The sequence below is a fragment of the Heterocephalus glaber genome, unplaced genomic scaffold (assembly GCF_053883595.1).
Source record: "Heterocephalus glaber isolate CG9 unplaced genomic scaffold, H.glaber_assembly_v1.0 deba00000122, whole genome shotgun sequence".
Classification (NCBI taxonomy): domain Eukaryota; kingdom Metazoa; phylum Chordata; class Mammalia; order Rodentia; family Bathyergidae; genus Heterocephalus; species Heterocephalus glaber.
In genome coordinates this window covers 9,905,836-9,928,757 of record NW_028258138.1, presented here as the reverse complement: position 1 = coordinate 9,928,757, position 22,922 = coordinate 9,905,836, and the positions used below count along the sequence as shown (strand labels likewise).

The following is a 22,922-nucleotide window of genomic DNA, read 5'->3' as shown; positions in this document are numbered from 1 at the left end:
TATATATGGTTGTACCCAAAGTGTTGCCTCCATGATGCACTCAGACACATCCAGTAGTGTGCCTTACTAATCTGCTAGGCATTTCTTAATCCAACGAGGTTACCGTATCAGGATTATAGTTATGATGGATATGCAGGTATCCCTATGACATTCTGACTTTAACACCTTCTCATATACAGCAAGGACGGTACAGCTGGCTCAAATGGTAGCTCTATTTTCAGTTTTTTGAGGAACCTCCACACTGATTTGCATACTGGCCATTCAAATTTACATTCACACCAGCAGTGTAAAAGGATTCCTTTTCCCTCTTGCATTCTTGTCAGGATTTCTTGTTTTTCATTCTTGATGATAGCTATTCTGACTGAGGGAGATGGAATCTCAATGAAGTTTGACTTGCATTTCCCTGTGCTACCCCTTTCTCTTTCTCTTACTTGGAAATAACAGTAAAGACCATAGCCAGGAGCCAAATCAGAATCTTAGGGCATCTATGCTTTTGGTTAAAACTGCCCCTGATGTACAGCTTCATTCCCACAGCATAGTCTCATAGATAGCACTGGTATGTTTCCAAAAAAATTCCACTTTTCCCTTTATATTTGGTCTCTCACTAAAAAAATCTTGAGTAATACAGAATGCCACTGACTTCATGGGCAGAAAAAAACACACAATTTTTTATCAGTTCTCCAGGAAAATACTTGAGCCAAAGGTAATCCTATATGCAGACGAAGAAAACTACAAATCTATCCTGGCTTTTTTCCAATACTGGGGATTGAATCCAGGGCCTCATGCATACACCAATCTATTCATTAGTGGCTTCAAGCATGTCACGAGACTAAACATTTTGTATGTTCATATGAGTATTTTCTATAAAGATATAGAAAGAAAGATATGGAAATTTTAAAGACTACTATGACAATCATGCTCTATATACGTTTGTGTGACTGCCTAGGTTACAAATACAAAAAATATGTATGTAAAATATGATCTCATAAATTATGGATTAAAAAAATAACAATATGTTAAATGTTTCAAGTCAATTTTCAGTTTTATAAGCCAGCAAGGGAGCTCTGTAGGCTTCAGTCAGAGTGCACACAGAGCCTATCTAGATGGCCCCATCAGTCAATGGTCTTCAAGCACTGGACTTCTCTCTTCTCTGGAGATGTCAGTCTGGCTTCCGACCCAGGACCAGCCAGGAAAGGACGACACCAAGCACAACAGCCATTATGGTTATTATTTCTTTTAATCTGTAATTATTCTAATTGATTTCCACTTTTTGGTACCAGGAATTGAACCCAGGACCTTGCCCTTGCCAGGCAGGTGCTGGGGCACGAAGCCACATCCCTGGCCCTATTTTATAGCCAAATAATCGACAAGCTTTAAATGTTCTGCTAATTGGGATCAACATTTAAGAGTGACAAAAACATTTTTATTTTATTTTTTTTGTGGTGCTGAGAATTGGACCCAGGGCTTCATGCATGCTAGGCAAGTGCTCTACCACTGAGTTACAGACTCATTCAGGGAAGTACTTTTATACAAAGCAAAGTCATAATGAACGTTAATAACTACAGAGAAAAAAAGAAGAGATGGCAGAAAAGCAGAGGACTTGAAAAAGGAGTGTGAACTACAACTTACCAACTACTTCATCATCTGGTTGAAAGAATGAGACCTTGCTTCCAACTAAAGGGTGGGAAAAATTAAGTTAGTATTACAAGGTCACTGAACACAATTTTTAATTTACTATTAAAACAAAAAGATCCATGGATCTATGATTATGTTGTTTTATATTCCATTCTGATTCCTTTCTTTGGCTAGCCCAGTTGTCTATCATTATTTTAGTTGCAAAATGAGAGCCATATAAAATATTTTAACTTGGGAAATAAATTCAGCTTGGAACCAAGAAAGTATGGAACTTTACAGAAATGATATAGTTACTTTTTCTCTGCATGTGTAGACAAAAAGCCTTTACCATGAGTAAATTCACTGAAATATTTGAAGAGTTATGAGAGGAAATGGGAGGAAAAAATATACATTGTTAAGTGGCTACTTGTGTCCTACATTTTATTGTGTTCAGACATTTAATATTCTCAACAGACCCATGAAGTATTATTTTTCTTATTTTTAATGTATTTTTATTAGTACTTATCAAGTTTACAAAATATTGGATTTCATAGTCTTCCTGTTTTACAGAAAGTGAAGTAATCTGGAAGTGGCCCCTCTGGCTAGCGGTCAGCAAAATGGCCCAGAACTCATCTGTTGGTATTCAGTGAGAATCTAACTGGCGTCCCTCCTCTTTCAGTTGGTTCTTCTGGGGATTCCTCCTGTACCATTCTTGCCCCATAACTTTTAGCTTTTGATCCATTCTACTTTTTTCTTTTCTGCTACTGAGCCACTTCCTCCTGGGATTTTTCTGACCCTTTTCTTGGGTTCTTTCATTTTTCTTTTCTTTCAGTCATCCCTTAAGTGGCATTCTGAAAGGTTCTGTTTGCACTTCTCCATTTCTACTGTCTCTTTGGGTAATTTCCTTAATTTTATTATTCTGAATGGAATCTTCATGCTGACACCTCAAACATAAACATTTCCAACATAGATCTCTTACCCTATGGATTCAACTCATATAAGTGTAAGTCTGTTTAGAAACAAATTATAAACTGTTTAACTTTTAAATGTTCAAATTTTACGTAAACTTCAAAAATTTAATGTGATGTGGTTACTGGTGATTCTATAAATTTTGATCCAAAGCTAACTTATACAAGTAATTTATGCTGGTTTGTGAACATCATTTAATGAACAACACTGATCATTCTACTTAATATATAATCATGCATGAATTTAAATATATGCCTGAGTAGTTACTGAACTATAATCAGCAATTATACCAGTTAAATCCTATTTTTAATTTTAAAAAGGGACATTGTGTATAACTAAATTTTATTTTTGAAGGGATATGTATAATTTTATGTATTGTTAATTAGCTATTATTTAATTTCTTTTACCTTAAAAAAAATAAATATTTACTCCAATAAACTTACCATCCAATACTATTCCAGAAACTTCTCTCCCAACAGGAAAGAAATCCTTTTCCATCTTCATTTCTGCCAGAAGCTAAATCATAACAAAGGGTGTTAACACATTAATACCAAGAATAAACTCTGGACTTCTCAAACATGAAAAAATGAGAGCAAAAAATCAAACCCCAGAAAAAGCAAATTGATTCAATTTTTGGAATTAAGACAAAGCAAGTAACTACAAAACAGGTTTCTGTGTAGGGTAGGAAATCAAGACTTTGCTGGGGAATTAGTTGAGATATAGGACTTAGGCATGGGTTTTATTACTCCAATCACCAGTAATATCCTCTGTTCAACAGCTTTGTCAAGTATGATGCAAAGTTATGGTTCAAACATCTTTTGGTCAGGTGCACAGTTTATCAGTAAACTATTTAGGTGAGGTAGGGGAGTCTGGAGAGCACACTGTGAAATATGGGAAATGCAGCCAATGAAAACTAAGGGCTCTGCATTCCTGAGCTCCTTTAAAGCACTGGACTTTTCCTCACAAGTCCTGGGTTAGGAAGCAGGTGGGAAGAAGTGACAGATATGCACAGGAGAACTACCACAGGACTTCAGACTAATGGTTACTGAGGTTTCTTTTTTAAGGCTACAGCTTTAAGAGATTAGTATTTTGTCAGATTCTGATCAAATTCATTTTAAGTCTTTGTCTTCTGAAGTAACAGTATACTAAGATAAATCTGTAAGTTTCTGCACTGATAATATTAGAGATGGTGGACATACTTGTATTTATTTAAGAATAGTAAATAAAAAGTAACTGTAATAACTTTCTTGTATATTTCCTTTAAAATTTGTTTTTTCTTTTTCTTTTTTTTTGGTATTGGGGACTGAACTCGGGACCTTGTGCTTGTGAGGCAGGCGATGGAACCACTGAGCTAAATCCCCAGCCTTCTTTTTAAAATTTTTTTAAAGAGCTCCTATATGTATATGTGCTTGCTAGAAATCTCTTTATCAATGTGGAACTTTATACTGTTCCTAAGATGTTCATATGATATTCAAACAGAAATACTGCATATTTCACAGTATTTATTTCATAGTTTTTTTTTTTTTTTTTTGAACAAACCTCATTATGAAGTCCAGGCTAGCCTTGAACTCATGATCCTCCCGTCTTAGCTTTATGAATGCAGCCATGGGCCACATTCCCCTTTCATGTGTATTTTTTACCATGGTTTTAGCAACTGTATCTTGTTCCCTTCACTTACCAAGAGGATTTTGTACATTACTACACAGTTCTCATAACCATTATGTTTGTCAGTTATGTAATGTTTTATCCATAATTTATACCATAATTTATCATTTATTTCTGTTAGGGAGAGTCTTTCCTAGATTTGGATTTTAATAGATTTTTCATAGTTTTAGAAAGAACATTTTCTGAATATAGATGTCTGTAGACAAGGAATAGTACTAATATTCATTTTGTTTTGTTTTTTGGAGACAAGGTCTTGCTATGGACTCCAGGGTGGCCTTGAGCTCACAGCAATCCTCCTGCCTCTGCCTCCTGAGTGCTGGTATTACAGGCATGTGCCACCACACTGAAAAGTATTTATATTCTTTTTGTTGTTACCGGGGATCGAACTCGGGTCCTTCCACTTGTGAGGCAGGCAGCTGAACCACTGAGCTAAATCCCGGGTCCAGTATTTATATTCTTAGTGAAAAGATTTCAGAGGACTTTCACAAATTCATGTCTCAAGTAATATTCATCTTGCACAGTTGTCCAATGGAACCCTATAACCTTGTTCTGTAATTTTCTTAGATTTTATCAAACAAAACTTTTAGTGATTTTTGTAGAAACTGTGTTAACATTATAATCTAGTAAGTTAAGGGTTCAATAAACAATGGTAACAGTGAAGTAAATCTTCTACTTGTGGCACATTTAACCACAGTTTACCATTTGTAGAATTTCCATATATTTTTATGGTTAATGACAGATTACTGTGGGATAGTACAAGATTGGAGATACATATTTATGAGCGGAGAGAGGAGAGGGGAGGGAGAGAAAGAGTCAGAGACACAGAGAGAGAGAGAGAGACAGAGACAGAGAGGGAAATAGTAGAGTATGAACCATATCTAAAGACATTAATTAGAATTTATCTACAGAATTGATGGTTAATAACTTAATTGATTTGGTTTCTATTTTTATCATATTTAGAAATATGATCTATTCCTTTAAAGGCCTTAGTAAGTATTAGTTCTCAACCTTTTGCAAAGTAAAGAAGTTTATAAAATATTTTCACATGATATAAAATATATGATCGCCAAACAGATTTAATAATTCATCTCAGGGGCTGGGGATTTAGCTCAGTGGTTTCGCTGCCTGCTGTGCATGCGCAAGGCCCTGAGTTCGATCCCCGGTACCAAAAAAAAAAAAAAAATTCATCTCAATGAAGAAATATACAAATGGACAATACTTTTCTGTCCTGCTCAGTTCTTCTTAGGATAATTTATTGGCATTCAGAAATCAGTTATGTTTGTACACTAAATATACTATGAAACTTTCATTTAACTTTGGTTTTTATTTCAAAACACCAGTTACCTTTGTATTTATCTGGCTTAGAGCACAAGCTTTAACTTGAAGTTTCACAAAGTTGTCCTCTGCCACAGGAAGATTTTCCTAGAATCAAATATTAACAAAAGAACTCCTATGAGAACATTCCTTTACGTTGTGGAAATTTTCCTAAGTAACTGAACAAAATTACAAAATGCTTTGGAGTTCATATTTTTTAAAGTCTCAGATACCATCATGGATATATATAGACAGATAATAAACTTAGTTTAACAAAGCAGAGCAATAAGTATACTTTATATCAACCTAAATAATCTCAAAGCATCAGACCTTTATAGAGGGATACAGCATCAGACGTTCATACACACATAAAATATTCTTTACTAATATTTAGAATTTTTCAATACTATAAATGAAATTTAAAGTCAACTGGTTATCTTGTCCTTAATATCTATTTTGGACATTTCAGTATGTCTCATGGGATTTGGGGGTCAAAATACAAACTCAGTGGAATTTAATTATCTCTTGTATTCTACAACTAGATATAACTTAAATGGCAAAATGTTTCAAATTTAGGCATTTAGTGTCATCCAACCAAGATGATGATGATGATGATTATTATTATTATTATTTGCAGAACCAGGGCTCAAACTCAGGTCCCTGCGCTTGCCAGTCACGCACGGCACCGCTGAGCTATATCCCCGGCCCTTAAGATTATTAAATATATTGAACTATCACATTCTCCAAATACCTTTACCCTGTCACCAATAATTACTCTTTCTCAAACCCCATATACCTGAAATTAGATCAAAAACTCACAAACAAGAGCTCTTGCATAGTTCCTCCTATGACTTATCAAAAGGATTACTATGCTTTACTTGCCACAAACACAATATTCTTGGAGTATCTTTTTTGAAATCTCAGATTTGCTATTTAGTTATATTATAAAGATATTACATAATATTGATGAATTTGTGAATTTTACTCATGATTGTATAATCCAGAGACAATCCTTTTCTTTCTTTTTTTTTTGTACTGGGATTGAACTCAGGACCTTGCACTTGCAAGGCAGGTGGTAGCACCACCGAGCTAAATCCTTGGCCCGACCCAGAGACAATTCTTAATAAGTTTCAATCAAAATGCAAATCCTCATTCATGACCCAATGGTAGATTATAAGGCTGTTTGAGATTTAGACTTCTGATGTAGGGGCCAGGGATTTAGCTCAGTGGTTCCAGCTCCTGCCTCAAAAGCACAAGGTCCTGAGTTCGATCCCCAGTACCAAAAAAAAAAAAAATGTGATAGCTAGACTTCTGATGTAAATTTTGTAGTGAAAGAGAAGAGAGAAAAAGTGAATTAAATTCATGGCCATTTCCACAGGAAATTCTTCTTATTATGAAATGCCAATATACATATAGCATTTACTTTTCATCTGTAAATTTACATTGAAATGATATTGGCTTCATAGACCTCTCTAATAATTAGCAAATGAAAACCTTACTATCTATGCTTAAAGTACTAAAAAACTAGAGATCATTTAAAACTTTGTAAATGAGGTAACTTTGGTAAGCTCTGAAATCTGTGTGGAAAACAATGTTTTTCTACCTTTTTATTTCAAATTATGATAATATATTTCCTGAAATATGGCTACAAACTGAAAACTCGAATAAGTCAGTTAAATCTGCAACATACTAAGGCTGTTTTGTTTTTCTAATGCCTTTAGCACTGCCTCCCTGAGGAACTAAAAACTATTTTGTAGCAATCTTTTGAAAATGTAGTTACACTTTAATATGTACTACCATTTCCACATAAACATGAAAGTAATTTAAGGAATTTTATTTAAGTATCTTGTTTATTTAGTTAACTCAAAATAACTAGTAATAAGGTCATTTAAAATTGGGGCTATTCCATATGGAAAATATGCTATCTTAAGGTTAGGGCAGAGGTGGCAAAACTATGGCACATGTGCTGCAGCCAGCTGTTTGTTATCACTGAAAGCTCTAAAAGGTTCGCCATCACTGGGGATATGGCTTGGGTATCGGATTGCACGTCTAGCATGCATGAGGCTCTGGGTTCAATCTCCATCACTACAATAACCAACCAACCAAAAAAAAAAAAAAAAAACCAACCAAACAAAAAACTGTCTTATTACAGTATATGATTGAACAATTTTTCTTACCCTTTCTTGAAATACAAACATTATTTCTTCATTTGTGGAACTCTGTTGAAAATATAAGCCTTTCATAGTCACCTAAAAAAACCAAACAAGCATGTAACAAAGTCTTCCAGACCAAATGAAAGCAAAAATTGAAAAATAGTGTTGGCAGAAGATAAAATGGCAGATATAAATGCAGTTTTCAAACAAGTAAATTTAGATAATCTTTCATATAAAGTAATCAAATATGAGAATATGCAACCATTCCTGGGTACATGTCTAGGTTTAGCATTGAATCCTTTTTTTTTTTTTTTTGGTACTGGGGATCAAACTCGGGTCCTTGAGCTTGTGAGGCAGATGGTGGAACCACTGAGCTAAATCCCCGGCCCTTATTATTGAATCTTTTACTCAAGGTAAGTGTATTCTAAATTTTGCTTTCTTAAGAAAAAACAAACAAACTAGATGCACTTAAAACAGAAATCCAAACCCTTATGAGGGCCAGAGTAAAGGGCTTTCAAAGTCTTAAAAGACAATTATAAAAGGAAAAGTGAGTAATCGAGACACTGACTGAAACTGTGGCCCAAATTCTTCTGTATCAGTCTATAAACCATTTAATGCAAGTATTTAAACCCATATTCTTAGACTTCTTGAAGCATTTAACATTTTTACAGCTGTTTAATTTTCAAAGTAATCCACTGCAAGACTATTTTAAATGTAAATTTTACAGAAGTATAAAATATACAGAAAACTACAGTGTATCCAATTTTAAAAGTGAATATCCTCATGTCACAGTAGGAGACTAAACATGTAAGGTTTCTTATTTAATTATTAAACTTGGGCTTGTGTTATTTTATGAAATAATTTAATAAGTTAAAATATAAAAAAAGGAAGTTTCATTATATATATGTTAATTATATTATATATTTTATATGTGGGCCAAGACAACACTTCTTCACTTAATGCAACCCAAGCAAGCCAAAAGGTTGGACACTTGCATTATAAATTATTTCACTGTACCAATCAATAAGTTATTATCTATCCATTCCCCTATTAATAAGCATTTGAATTATTATAGTATTTAATGGTTTCCTATGGAGCTGCTAGCATGAGATATATCATTCAAATATAGAATATGTCATTCTTCAGGACTGATAATTAGTACCTGTTAATACAGCTAGCTATATAATTTCTATGTCCCAGTGTAAAATGAAAATGTGGGAGTTGTCTGGCATGGGGGTGCATGCTTGTGATCCCAGAACTCAGGAGGCTGAAGTAGTGGGATCTCCATAAATTTGAGGACAGCCTGGGCTACATAATGAGTTCAAGGCCAGTCTGAACTATGTAGTGAAACCCTGTCTCTCAAAAAAAAAAAAAAAGTGAGAAACATGTCCAGAAATTACTGAAATTTTATTGTAGTTGAGCAACGGTTGCTTTCTAGGATGTGATAATCAAATGCTGGAACTAACAAAATATGAACACATAATGAAGTCATATAAGGACATTACATATGAGCAGGGTGTGATGGCACATGTTTCTAATCCCAGCACTCTGGGAGGCTGAGGCAGGAGGTTTACAAGTTCAAGCCTTGCTCAGGCAACTTAGTGATTGAAGGAGACCTTGTCTCAAAAAATAAAAAATAAAAAAGGTCTGGGGATGCAGCTCAGTGTGAAGGCCGATTCAATCCCCGGTACTGACAACAAACAGAACAAAAAGACGGGCAAGGTTAAATGATTAAATTAAATATTCTACCCCTTTGATGACAGGTCTTTGCATCAGTGAGTTTGCTGGGGCATGGGGAGAGGAAGAACCTTAGCACATAGAGCAGTATTCCCTACCTCTTCTGCCCAGCTTTCAAGGTTCTCTAAAATGCACATCCACTAGCAATCTACCTTACTCTGTCCACAACTGTGCCTCAAATCCTGTCTGTCCTTGTCAGAGGGTGACTTCACATTAACGGTTACCCCAGCTAAAGGTTTCCATACATGGTGTTTCCTGAATGTGCTGTAATAATTCTACAGATTTCTAAGTAAAGCTCAAGTCCTACCTACTCTCTGGAATCACCTTCAGTAACAGCCAATCTACACCATCTGCTCCATGCTTCTAGATTTCATTCCATGCTAACAAATAAAACTGTTTTATTTATTTACTAACTAGTTGCCTTTCCAAACTATTGCTTGGGTGAATCAATACCTCTTATCATTACATAAATAAATCTTTGCTTCTACTTAATCTGGAGCTACTAGGGTTGTCTTTTCCAGAAAGGGAAAAATTACATGTCAAATCTTGATTTCAAAGCATCTCTCTTTATATTTTGGATGCCACTGTGTTCTCTGAGTCTTAAAACTTACGGCATGCACTCCAGATCAGCAGTCACATGGACCTTACACTACTCCAAAGACTTGGAAGGTAAGATGTTTGCTTATATCCTGAGGGTGCCTTCAAGAAAATATTATACACAAATAATTCCAATATTTTTAGTCACATTATGCTCAATAGTTTCTCCAGTTGTCTAGCTGGTGAATCAAAAATATTCTCAAAGTTTACAAAGTAAAGAAAGAGACGTGTTTTCACAAAAGAGGCTAGAAAATCACTGATGCAATATTGATTTGTTTTGCAGCCCCCCAAAAGGAATACCAATTTCCCAGCCCTAAGAAAATGGTAGAAGCTGGGTGTTGGTGCTGCACATTTGTAATTGTAGCATTCTGAAAGGATGAAGCAGGAGGACTTCATGTTTGAACCCATCCTCGGCAACTCAGGCCCCGTCTCAAAATTAAAAAGGGCTGGGGACGCAGCATAGTGGGAAGGCCCTAGGTTCAATCCCCACCTTCCAACCCTCAACACACAAAGAAAATGGTAGAATGCGCAATATTCAGGGACCACATAGTTTGTAGGCATTGGTCCAGATTAAATGGAACACTTGTCTATTATTTAATAAGATTTTTGTCAGATGTGAAGATATTTTACTTGACATAAATCTACCATCTGATTTTGTCAGCTATACTTTTTTTTTTTTGGTTCCGTGGATCGAACTTGGGTCCTTGTGCTTGCTCAGCAGGTGGCGAAACCACTGAGCTAAATCCCCAGCCCTAGTAATACTTTTTAATAATGGCCAAATATTAAATATGCTAAAAAATTTATGGAAACAAAAATTAAGATGAGTTATTTAACATAATTTTTGGTAAACGCAGAAAGAAGACTTTGTATAAATGAAACATTTGACTGTAAATACAGTGGTACCTTGGTTCATGAACTTAATTCTTTCCACAATTCTGGTTGCAAATCGAACTGGAAAAAAACTGAATCAAATTTCCCCATAAAGGCAACATTGAACCTAACCATTGAATTTGATTTGGTTCTCTCTCTCTTTTTTTTTTTTTGGTACCGGGAATCGAACTCGGGACTGAACTCAGGACCTTGCGCTTGTGAGGCAGGCGGCAGCACCACTGAGCTAAATCTCCATGGCCCTTGATTTGGTTCTCATGAATAAACGCACTGCTCTGTAGAAGGATTTCTAAAAAAATCAAGGTGAAGTAATTTCCAATGGTTCCATCTTTGTCACAACATCAACACAAACTTCAATGGTTCTTCTCCTGCTGCACTCAATCCCCCAAGAAGCTCATCTATTAATAATTGTAAACAAAACCTCCGCAGATCAGTTATCTATCCTTTCAGGCCCAAAGTGTCCTGAGTATCAGATCAGCCTCAAATTCAACAGACATAAAACTGGACTCATCTTTCCCGCAAACAAGATTTGGCTGCAACCCTCAGCCATTAGAGGATTTCTTAGATTCAGTCATAACTGCTTTCACTGTATGAAGTTATTGGTTTTATTCTTCTCCTCTAAGATGTCTTGTCTAGCTTGCTCATTTTTTTTTTTTTTTTTTTTTTGTACCAGGGATCGAACTCTGGTCCTTGCGCTTGTGCAGCAGGTGGCGGAACCACTGAGCTAAATAAATCCCCAGCCCTAGCTTGCTAATTTTAAGGACCATCATCTTGATACAGGTGATGGTTGAGGCCTGCAGCTTTATCTCTCTTCCTCCTTCTGGCCAACTTGATTCCTGAAAGTTCAAACTCTTCTTATATGCTCACAGTTTTATTAAACTTGGCAATACTATGACCACTATAGGCTCAGAGTTCAGTTATGTTTCTAACTTACCTTCATTTTTTTTTTTTCGCAGTACCAGGGATCAAATTCAGGATCTTGCGCTTGCGAGGCAGGCGCGATGCCACTGAACTAAATCCCCGGCCCCCTACCTTCAGTTTTAAGGAGAGCAAAGATACACTGTCAAGCAGTTAGGCTTCAGAAAATCAGAAGTCAACCATATGCTCAAATCAGAAGTGACCCCATATGCTCAACCTTGTCACCAAGCCAAGCTCCTTTAAACTGCCTGGGTATCTGAAGTCCTATTTCTTGTCCTGTTTTAGGACCTGTGTCCAGTATTATAATACTAGTTAGGTTATTAGGGAGAAATGTTCAGTTACCTTTTGATCTTTTGGGAAGAGGGGACTTAACTCGAGATCCTCCTCCCTTAGCTTCCTGAGTCTTAGGTGTGCATCACCATGCCCAGCTTAAATATTAACAATGTTCTTATTAATCTGTGAGACCCCTCTATACATTTCCACACATCAGAAAAAGACATATGTCTAACCATATGCTCACCTATGGTACTTGGTTTAGAAATATGGTCAGTGAAACTGGGTGTAGTGGCTCATGTTTGTAATCCCAATACTGGGGAGGCTGAGGCAGGATTGGTGTAAGTTCAAGGCCAGCCTGGGCTACATAGTGAGTCCATGGCCAGCCTAAACTACATAGTGAGACTATGTCTCAAAAAACAAAACAAAACAACAACAAAAAAAGAGGGCAGTGGACACCTGGTCTTAACAGTCACAGAACACCTCTTCACATTCTGAGGGCAAAAGTCCACAGAAATCTGTATATTCTCGGGATACTCGGCATACACCAGTACACAGTACTCTGTTGCAAACAGCTGCACTGCTCTTCTCTGCCTGTTCCAAGATGGGCAGTGGAGATGGTATAACAGTGGCTTATACTTGTCTGTACCCCAGAAAGCAAGTCTGGCAAAGAACATGTGCTTTAAGAACTTTTTACTGATATAACTGTATGGTCTCTACCACTAAAAGGGTTTAAACAGGTTGGATATGCAGTTACAGGGGATTCATAAAGGCATTCAAATATTGAGGGGGAATAGAATAAAATAAAATGAAATTTATAAAAAAAACAAATTTAAGTGTGACAGGAGTCAAATGACTGTTAAAGTCTCTTCTAATTGGGCCGGGGATGTAGCTCAGTGGTTTTGCCACCTCCTGCGCAAGCGCAAGGACCCGAGTTCAATCCCTGGTACCAAAAAAAAAAGTCCCTTCTAATTATGACAATCTACAGTATTTCTGTGAATACTATTAAGACCACACTTACATATGCATGGTATAGCCTCTACATTTTATGCAACCTGAAAACTAAAGATAGATGGGGGCCAGGGATTTAGCTCAGTGGTTTTGCCACCTGCCTTGCAAGCAGAAGGACCCGAGTTCGATCCCGGGTACCAAAAAAAAAAAACAACAACAAAAAACCCACTAAAGATAGATGGAGAAGCAAAAAAAAAAAAAAAGAAAATTATTTCTTTTCGATAGAGGGCTTAGGCAGAAACAAAAAAAGATATTTGTTTGGAGATGCCAAGTGTTGCTTATCTAGTCAACAAGTGGCTTCCATCATGTGTTTATGGGGCAGGGAGGCTCCCAATAAGACTTTTTTGAATTTTTTTTTTTTTAGAGGGGGTGTTGAGACAAGACCTTGCTATGTAGTTCTGGCTGACTTTGAACTCACTTCACAGTCCAGGTTAGCCTTGAACTCCCATCAATCCTCTTGCCTCAGACTCCCAAGTGCTGGGATTACAGGTGCGTGCCACTATGCCTGGCCCTAAGACCTTGAATCTTCAAAGAAGTTTTGAATACTTCCCCTACACCCTGAGAGCTTTACTTTTACTATCCCTTGATTTACAGAAGCTGCACCATAAATTCTCACTCATGAGTCTAAGATTTCTTACCGAGGCACTGTGCTGGCAAAACCCACAGCCGTGTGGTGACTCATGGACTGGAGGGGGATCTCTGCTCCACTCAGTATGCAATATATGGCCCTGTGATACTGTATTGTCCACAACAAAAGAGACTTAAATTTGTACTTAAATTTCTAAGTCAGCATCATATTTTCCTACACTGTGCTACTGGGGGAAGAGGAGTCAACAATGTGGTGAATAAAGTTCCCTGTAAGGTGGCTTTACAGGTGACACAGGGACAATGCAGGTGGGACTGAGGGACCCTCCCCGATCGCTTATCAGAGCCTCTCATCCGACAGAAAGTCTCTGCCCACTATTATTATAATCTTACTTTTACTGTAATTTTCCAATTCACCTCAGGGTCTTAAGAAGACATTCCCTGGTTTAAATACAAAATATGAATTGTAATTTTGATTAATATTTACTAAAAAATTGAAAATCAAGAGAAAAATCTTATAACATGAATTTATAAATATGGAAGAAATTCTATTGCAAAATACCATATTTTACTATGGATGAGTATGTATTCTTCCTCTTCTACTTGTAGAGCTCATTAGCTTAGTGCAGTACTATTCAATGGCCTACAAAGGGCAGAAAGTTGTTTTTTGAAATAGTGTATATGAAGTTTATAAGGACAAAGAAACATTAAGAAAAAAGTTCACTACAAACAAAACCAGAAAAAACACTGTGATGCCATAGTGAAGCTTTTTTTTTTAAAGTTTTTTTTTTTTGGAATAGGGTCTAGCTATGGTAGTTCAGGCTGGCCTTGAAAAAACTGTGTTATCCCAGGATGACCTTGAACTCACAGTGATCCTCCTGCCTCAGCCTCTGGAATGCTGGCTTAAAAGCAGGTGCCACCACCACACCTGCTTAAAGCATTTTAAGAATTCCCAACCTTTCCCATTTTCTTTCTTCATGAAGGTACAAAAATGAATCAAGACTTATTAGTGCCCAGGATACAGTACTCCAGTTTTCAATTCACTTCTTCAGTTCAGAACTTTTATTTTATTTTTTAATTTTTAATTTTTGGTACTGGGGATCGAACTCAGGTCCTTGTGCTTGTGCAGCAGACAGCAAAACCACTGCACTAAATTCCCGGCCCAGAACTTTGATTTTAAATGAGCATCGTGGGGCACTGTAAAATTACCAAAATATTTCACAACAAATGTCTGGTGGGTCTTTTTTTTTTGGTCCCAGGGATCGAACTCGGGACCTTGCGCTTGCGAGGCAGTCGTTGGAACCACTGAGCTGAATCCCCAGCCCTAGTGGATTGATCTTATATGGGGAACTCTTTTAAATCTGAACATCTCATCCCATGCCATAAGCTGGAGCAGAAGCATCAATGAAGTGAAATTAGTCATAAAAGGTATTATCTGTTGTAGTGACTGTCGTATTTAAGTCCTAAGTGATCCTCCTTTGAACCCTCAGAGATTTTCAAGGGCTGCTGCAAGGATGATGGTAATATATGCAAAACACTCATTACAAGACCTGACTTTCAACAAATGTTAATTATTTCTTACTATTATTTCCATAAGTAGGGTAGAGAGCTTTAAAAGTAGTTTTGAAGCCCATACAGCAAAGCAGCAAAGGGATGGTCATAGGCAACCACACTTTTACCACCTTTAATTTTACAGTGGTCCATTATATCATTTGGATCCGCAACGTGGAATAACAGTCGCCAATAGCTACAGGTGGCTACTAAGCATTTGAACTGTGTGTAGTTAGAATTGAGAGAAGATGCAGAATTGAGATGTGTTTTAAGTGTAAAATGCACATCAGATTTGGACAACAAAAACAAGACTCAGAGGGCAAAGTATCAAAATAAAATTTAAAAAAGAAAAAGATTTGTAAGAATTCATAGGAAAAATGTATACAATATTTCATTTTAAAAATATTTGGCTCTGATTTGAAATAGTATTTTGGAAATGCTGGGCTAAATGTACACATAAAATTTCACGGTTTTTTCACTTTTTATTTTTAATTTTTTTAAGAGGAGGAAGAATTTATTGAGAGAGCTTCTGCCTGAGAGACAGAAGAGGGACTGGAAAGTGGGTTGCCCCTTTTTTTCACTTTTTAAATGTGAGGGAGATTCAAAAGTACTTAAGCGGCTCAAATTGTTGGACAGAGGTGAAGTAGAACCTTGTTAAGTCTAACCTGGCCTGGCGGCACCGGGCGCTTATTTAAGAATGCATATTCTCAGGTTCAGACCTAGAGAATCAGGATCTGCACTTCAGCAGATGGTTCTGAGACGACTCTTACGAATTGCTCCAGAACATTCCAGGGTACACAGTTTAGGATGAGGGCAAATCTGGTCCTGCGACCATATAAATGCGAATAGCCTTGGTTTAGGTAGCTACTAATCGAAAACAGGAAGCCGAAGGGGGAGAAAACCATTGCAGAGAAGTAATGGAGAAAGATAAACTCAAACAGGCACAAACAGAAGCTGAGGGAAAAATTCAACCAAGGGGACAGACCTTCGCCTCCATAAATGTGAAAGGAGATGGAAACGATAATAAAACCTACAATCAACACCTATGAAAGACCAGGAAATTGCGCGTCAAAATCTAGCCTCATCCGCCCCTCCGTGGCCTCAGCCAAGCTAGGCCTGAGATCGAGCGGGTCTCAGGTTGCCGTGCGACGCGAACCACCCCTACCCCAGGACTACATAGTACCTCGGAGCGTCTCTCCATCTTTCCCCCTAAGTCCCGTTCCTTGATAAGAGACAAGGCACTTTCCAAGGCTCACCTGCCTGGTAGCAATCCCAACGCCCAGCTCCTTCACCACCGCCACCTTCCAGGCCTTCTGCAGAGAACCCGCCCCCTCGGACCCAGAGGGTTCTCCCATTGGTCAGGCAGCTCGTCACTCCTGCAGGGCAGGGTCGGACTCTGGATGGCTGTAGAGGACGCCATAGCAACCGGACTCAACTACAACTCCCATCATGCTCCGCTCTGGGGGGGGGAGAGAACGAGGTACCGCCTCAGAGGCTGCCAATAAACGGACCTAGTTGGAGTCGCCCAACATGGGTTCCGTTTTATGCAAATTTGAGTTAAAGGGCACACCCTTCCTCATTCAGAACGGACCCTGAACATGTTCCTCGGGCTGTGCCCCGCCTCCCTTTTTGTTTCCACGTTATTTTCTCCTTTAAAACCTTCCTCAACTTCAATACATCTTAGCTACTCTCTTGCAGAGCAGGTGCACAAGCAGATGCACCGAACAAAAATCTCGTAAAGCCCCAGGCTAGAAACCTCTGGTTAAGCTTTCTTGGTAAAAGGAATAGAAGGGGCGGGAAAGTGTCTCCTCTGAGCCTGCTGATTGGTTGTTCTGGCTGTCACTCCGTATCCCTCCATTTTTTTCTGGCTCTCCGCCTTTCTTTTCCACAGGGGGCGGGGATAGAGGTAAGGGGCGGTGAGGAGGTGTGGTCACTTTCTTATGATTGGTGGACGGTTGTCCCCACCCCTCTGTGGGCGGAGACGGGGGGGTTGGTTAGGGGCGGGGGAGGCCGCCGAGGGAGATGCGAAGATAGGCGGGAGTGAGGGAACGAGGGAGGGAGCGAAGGAGGTAGAGAGGAGTGGAGGAGCGCGGGGTGGGAGCGAGCTTGGTTGCTCCGTAGTACGGCGGCTCGCGAGGGAGAATCCCTAGCGGGCTCGGGAACGGGCAGAGAGGCGGGCGGACGGGCAGGCGGGGATGGTGTTCGGGGCTGCGGCTCCTGCGTCTCTTCCCGCGGCGTGTGAGCAGCACTGATTTATGCTTGGGGCGGCAGCGCGATCCCGCGCGGAGATGAGGTGAGGAGCGGGCTGACTGCGGCGGCCTGGACGGCGGGAGGCGCGCGGGGGCGGGGGTCGGCGCGGGGGTCGGCGCGATGGCCGCTCGGGGCCCCCGTCCCCCCGCCGCCCTTCAGCCGCGCCGCGCGCTCAGAAGGCGAGGCAGCGGCCGCCCTCCGCCCCGTCCTTCCTTCCATCCTCCCGGGGGCGCGGGCGGCGGCGGCGGCGGCGGGGGGCCAGTGACCGGCGTCGGAGGCCGGGGCGCTCGGCTGGCCGTGGGGGTCGCGGCCTCGGGACGCGCTCAGGGTGGAAGGGGCGTCCGCAGCCCTGGCCGGCAGCGAGGGGGACCGGGGCGTGCGGCCCCTCCGCGGCTGACCTCGCTGCCCTCGGCCGCCGGAGGGTAGCGGGCCGGCCCAGCCTCGCTCCTCGCCAGCCTCCCGGGAGCCCGACCCGCGGGGAGCAGCGCCGCGCCGCCCTCCCGTCGCCGGGCTCGAGTCCCCGGCTCATCCCTTTTCTTGTCTCCCGCGTGCCTGCACCATCCTGTCAGTGAAGGACGATCAATGCCTTGTGGCCCTGCGCCGTGCTGCCGGGGCTGCCTCGGTCGGTATTTAACAGAAAGCGGCTCCCCTTGCTGGGTGAGCGCGTCCCCTGGGTCCCCTCTCGCACAGACTCGAGTTTCTGGTATGGACCCAAGGCACAATTGCAGTCTCTTCTGGCTTGAATGAGGAAATGTAATCCGAATTCCGAGAAAAAAGGAAACCAGCAAGGAGGAATAGGCTGCACCTTCCTTCACTTGTTTGCCTTTGGATCGGAAGACAGTTTCGTAGATTACATTTCCTATGGGTAGATCTTCTGTTGTGATTCAGACTGTAAGACTTTGCTTTTGAAGAAATACATTCACAGCTTCTGGGTTGAGTCGGAGACTATGGAGATTTTTGATAACTTCTTGAATATGAAAGTTTCCTGTCGAACTTTGTTTTTGTCGAACACCTGCCATCATTGTCGGTGCTATTCAGAAAACACAATAACTTGAACGTTTAAATATACGGAGACTCCAGCCAGATGTGGTTCTTTGTGCTTTTCTATTCGCATCCTTCTTTTGCTGTTTCCGTGGTCAGAAATGTACAGATAATAAAAACAAGTCCAAGAAAAAAAATAGATAATAAAAACAAATGTCATACAAATAGATGTATCTGGAAAAATCTCAAATCGGTCAGCGGAGGCAGCTTTACTAATCCCGTTGAACGGATGAAGAGAAAGGCTCAGAGAGATAGTTCATGGATTATGTAGTGGACAGGATGTGAGGGCAGGAACCGGGGCCAGGAGCCAGCAAGGCCAGCTGGTTTGCTTGGTGCTACTCAAACCCCCTAAATTGGACGAATGTATCTATTGGGATGCCTTTATTTTTAGATGACTTTAAGCTTCAGTGTACAGAAGTTTAAACACCCTTATTATTACTTCCATTTGTCTCTCTTAGAACAAAACAGTTTTTGTTACCTTTTTTTCTCTTTGACTAGTTGAAGCATTTATATTGTTTCCGTGGGAAGTTGCTCGTACTAAAAAGAATATTTTGGTACCAGGGATCGAACTGAGGACCTTGCGCTTGTGAGGCAGGCGCGGTGCCACTGGAGAGGAACAGATTTTTAAATGTACTTTGGAACCCTGTGGATTGTTCAGATACTAAGCATTGTGAAATAGGGTGTAAAATAAGTGGTAGCTAGTTTCATGAAATGTTTGTCCCTCAGCACTTTTAAAAAATTTTGCAGTTGACTGGCAGTTTCCTTTTCCCTAATTCTTCTAATATTGACTGTAGAGTTCTGTGTAGTTTTATCGAGTCCCCAATTGCCTAGATTGACGCACACCCTCGAAGCTCTAGTTAGAGATTATGGGAGAGGCATTGGTAAATTCTTCTATTCATACTCATGTTGATTTTTTAGGTAGTGCTAGGGATTGATTCAGGGTGAAGATGATAAACACGTGCTGTACCACTGAGCTACATCCCTAGCTTCATATTTATCTTTTAATTAGCTAAATGTGTGAATTGTAGAGAATTCATTAATTGATTACTAGTTTGTATCACTCAGTTCACATCCCACTGCCCCAGAACTGGTCTCTTTCAAATGGTGCTCTTTCCTGAATGGCTCCCCTTTCTGATTGGGATTCTCAAAGTCTGGAATTCGGATCTCATATCAGCATTACCTGAGGTTAGAAATTCAGGTTTCTGTCACCTAACCTTAGGATCAGAAAGCTGGATGAATTTTTTTTTCTTTTTGGCAGTAGTGGGATTAAACCCAGGGTTGCTCTCCTGCCTGCCTGCCTCCTTGCACCCAGGGCCTTCTCACTGAGCTGCATCCCCAGTCCTTTTTATTTTTTAATTTTGAGATAGGGTCTCACTAAGTTGGTATGTTGCTCGGGGTAAGCTCAAAGTTGTGATCCTCCTGCCTCAGCCTCCCAGAGTGCTGGGATTACAGGTGTATGCCACCATACCCAGCTCCTTTTTTTATGAAAGGTCTCAGCAGATAGCCCAGGCAGGGCTCCATCTTTCATTCTGCCTCAGCCTCCTGAGTACAGTAGCTGGGATTAAAGGCATGTGCCACTGTGTCTGGCTTACTTTTTTTTTTTGAGATAGCGACTCACTATGTATTTCAGCCTGGCCTTGAAGTCACTGTGTAGTCCAGGCTGGTCCTGAACTCATGGTGATCCTCCTGCCTCAGCCTCCAGAGTGCTGGGATCACAGGCATGCGCCACCACACCCCAATGGGCTTATACTTTTGAATGATTACTCTCTCCTTAATGGCTCCACTTACTAGTTGGGTTTCTCTGAGATTGTTTACATAATCCTGATTAAAATTCATGTGAAAAATACTGGTTTTTAACCAGGCCTGGTGGCTCATACCTGTAATCTAGCTCTTGGGAGGCTGAGGCAGGAGGATCACAAATTCAAGGCCTGCTTGGGCAATTTAATTTATTAGCAAGACTCTCAAAATAAAAAATAAAGTAACAAAAATGGCTGGAGATCCAGATCAGTGGCAGAATGCCCCTGGGTTCAATCTTCAGTACTGGGAAAGAATAAGTTTCTCTTGGCTCACTTCAGAATCAAACAACTGGAGGAGGAGCTCTGGAATTGCTGTTTTCAAAACGTTTTCCAGGAATTTCTCCTTAGCAGTGAAGTTGGGGAGTAACTCCATCCATGCTTTCTTCTCAAGTGGATGGCAAGTTTTTCAAGTGGCGGAGTAAGTTTAATACCTTAAGCTGCTAATAAAAAAACTATTGGCTGTGAGCTTCACATATGTAGTTGTACATATGATTTATGCTTCAGAACGGTGAGACTTTGGCTCACCATAGTATCCCCAGTGCCTGCAGAAACTGAACTAAGTATTTGTCGAGTGATGAGTGAACTACATGGCAGGAGGGCCATGTTATAAAGCCTTTATTGTCAAATTAATCTCATCACTGAGTAGTCACTAATTTTATAAATCAAGGATGACAAGCACTATGTCATAGCTATTTCTGGAAGTTTGGTTAATGCTGAAAGGAGGTACTCTTTCCTTGGAATAGAATGGTCAAGATAAGCTGGAAAAAAGCCTGCTAGCTAAATGTGCTTAGAGACTCAAAAGGTAAACTTAAGTAACAGTGTAATGGTAGATAATTTATTATTGTGTTAATGCCATTTGCAAGCTCTGATGAGCCCAACATCATGCTATAAAAATTAGTTTCCAGAAAATACACACAGTTGGTATGTTTTCTAATTTCACTTTTCATACTAATAAAATGTTACTCCCCTTTTTCAGAGTCTACCAATGGACCCCATAAATGACAGGTTATTATGTAGTTGAGGGTTGGATAGTCAAAAGCACAAACTCTGGAGAATATTGGATTTGGCCATGTGCTGTTAGTGACTTTGATCTCATCAATGAAACAATGCCTCAGTCTTCTCAGTGGAAAATGGAAAGAATGGTAATAAAAGTTTAAGTACTTAAAAGTGCTTACACTAATTCTTGACACATCCAGTTAATAAATTGTGATTAATGTTGATTGTAAAGAATTGGGTATAGAAAAGTTTGTGAAATTCAAAAGCTAACTCATTTAATTTTTGTTCTTTATGGTAGTAAGTAAAAATTTATTGATTTTAAAAAGTCTTGCTAATTTCTTGGTACTGAATATGTGTAGTTTTAAAAATTTGGGTAACTAGATTAAACATTAAAAATACTTAAACTGGGGCTGGGGATTTAGCTCAGTGGTTCGGCCGTCTGCCTCGCCAAGTGCAAGGACACGAATTCAATCCCCGGTACCAAAAAAAACCCCCCAAAACAAAAAATACTTAAACTATGAAATATTATGTAAATATAAGGTTTTAACAACAAAATTAAATCGTATTGATCACTTTCAGTTTAATTTTATTACTTTGGGGATTGGACCAGGGCTTCTGCACTGCGCTATATCCCAACCCTTTTTATTTTTTATTTTTAGACAAGGTATAACTAAGTTGCTAAGTTGCCTAGGGGGTACTCAAACTTACAGTCCTGCCTTGGCCTCTCAGAGTGGTAGGATTACAGGTGTGTATTGCCCTACCCAGTTTCTTTTTCGTTTTATTTTTAAAAAATTTGAGACAGGGTCTTGATAAGTTGACCGGGCTGGGTTCCAACTTTTGACCTTGTTTCAGCCTCCCACAGTGCTAGGATTGTAGGACTGTGCTCCACACCTGGCTAGTATCCTCTTCATTGAAAAAATTATTGTACATGGCAAAACTGAAATACAGAAGAGTAGATAGTAGAAAGCTGTAAAATACTCTAACTTCATTGCCTGAGTACATCCTTTTCAGATCCTTCGTGTGTGTGTGTGCCTGTGGCTATTCATATATAGTTTTTGGTAATGAAAATGAGATCTTGCTGTACATATGCTGGTTTTCTAGCCTGTTTTCGGGGGGGGGGTCTTACCATCTTATGAATGTCTTTCCATTTTGGATATCTATATTGTCAATTACAGAGTTTTGGTAACTAAATAGTATCCCAATTTGTGGATCTCTGATAACTTAACCAGACTAGTTTTATTAGACATTAGTTTCTTTTTCCCCAGTACTATTACCAGTAACTCTGGAATGACTAGCTTACATACATTGTTATACGCCTATGAGAGTCCCTCTTTCAGTAGGTTTGTAGCAGTAGAATTGCAGGAATCAAAGGATATGCTAAAGTTTAAAGATTTTGATACGTACTTCCAGGATACTATTTTGAAAGGCTATAGCAGTTTACACTTATTGTGGTATATGAATGTTCCAGTCTCTACCCTTCTCCATGACCCTCTTTTTAGAGTGACTTTAACAGTGACACTTAGTGAGTTTTTTCTTTTAGGAAAAAAAGTGCCCATTAGTAATG

At 39.6% G+C, this 22,922-nt stretch overlaps 2 protein-coding genes across 17 annotated transcripts in view; one reads left to right on the top strand and one right to left on the bottom strand.

The window, feature by feature from the left end:
• Positions 1-16,728, bottom strand: part of Cryzl1 (crystallin zeta like 1) — a 39,290-nt gene extending 22,562 nt beyond the window's left edge. For 5 of the 7 annotated variants that reach the window (XR_015450165.1, XM_021256203.2, XM_021256204.2 and 2 more), the window contains exons 1-5: positions 16,532-16,727; positions 7,740-7,811; positions 5,593-5,670; positions 3,027-3,099; positions 1,630-1,674 (exon numbers count right to left, since the gene is read on the bottom strand). Coding sequence is in view for 6 of the 7 variants with exons in the window: in XM_021256203.2 (XP_021111862.1) it covers positions 1,630-1,674; positions 3,027-3,099; positions 5,593-5,670; positions 7,740-7,811; positions 16,532-16,630 (367 nt within the window). In the remaining variant the exon portion in view is untranslated. Of the gene's footprint in view, positions 1-1,629; positions 1,675-3,026; positions 3,100-5,592; positions 5,671-7,739; positions 7,812-16,531 lie in introns of all 7 variants that reach the window. The other 2 variants (XM_004842327.4, XM_087208309.1) reach the window with 1 other exon arrangement.
• A 588-nt stretch (positions 16,729-17,316) lies between these two features.
• Itsn1 (intersectin 1) overlaps positions 17,317-22,922 on the top strand; it is a 207,855-nt gene continuing 202,249 nt past the window's right edge. For 7 of the 10 annotated variants that reach the window (XM_087208245.1, XM_087208250.1, XM_087208253.1 and 4 more), the window contains exon 1: positions 17,317-17,568. The gene's annotated coding sequence lies outside the window, so the exon portion shown is untranslated. Of the gene's footprint in view, positions 17,569-19,152; positions 21,505-22,922 lie in introns of those variants that run through there. The other 3 variants (XM_087208242.1, XM_087208235.1, XM_087208225.1) reach the window with 3 other exon arrangements.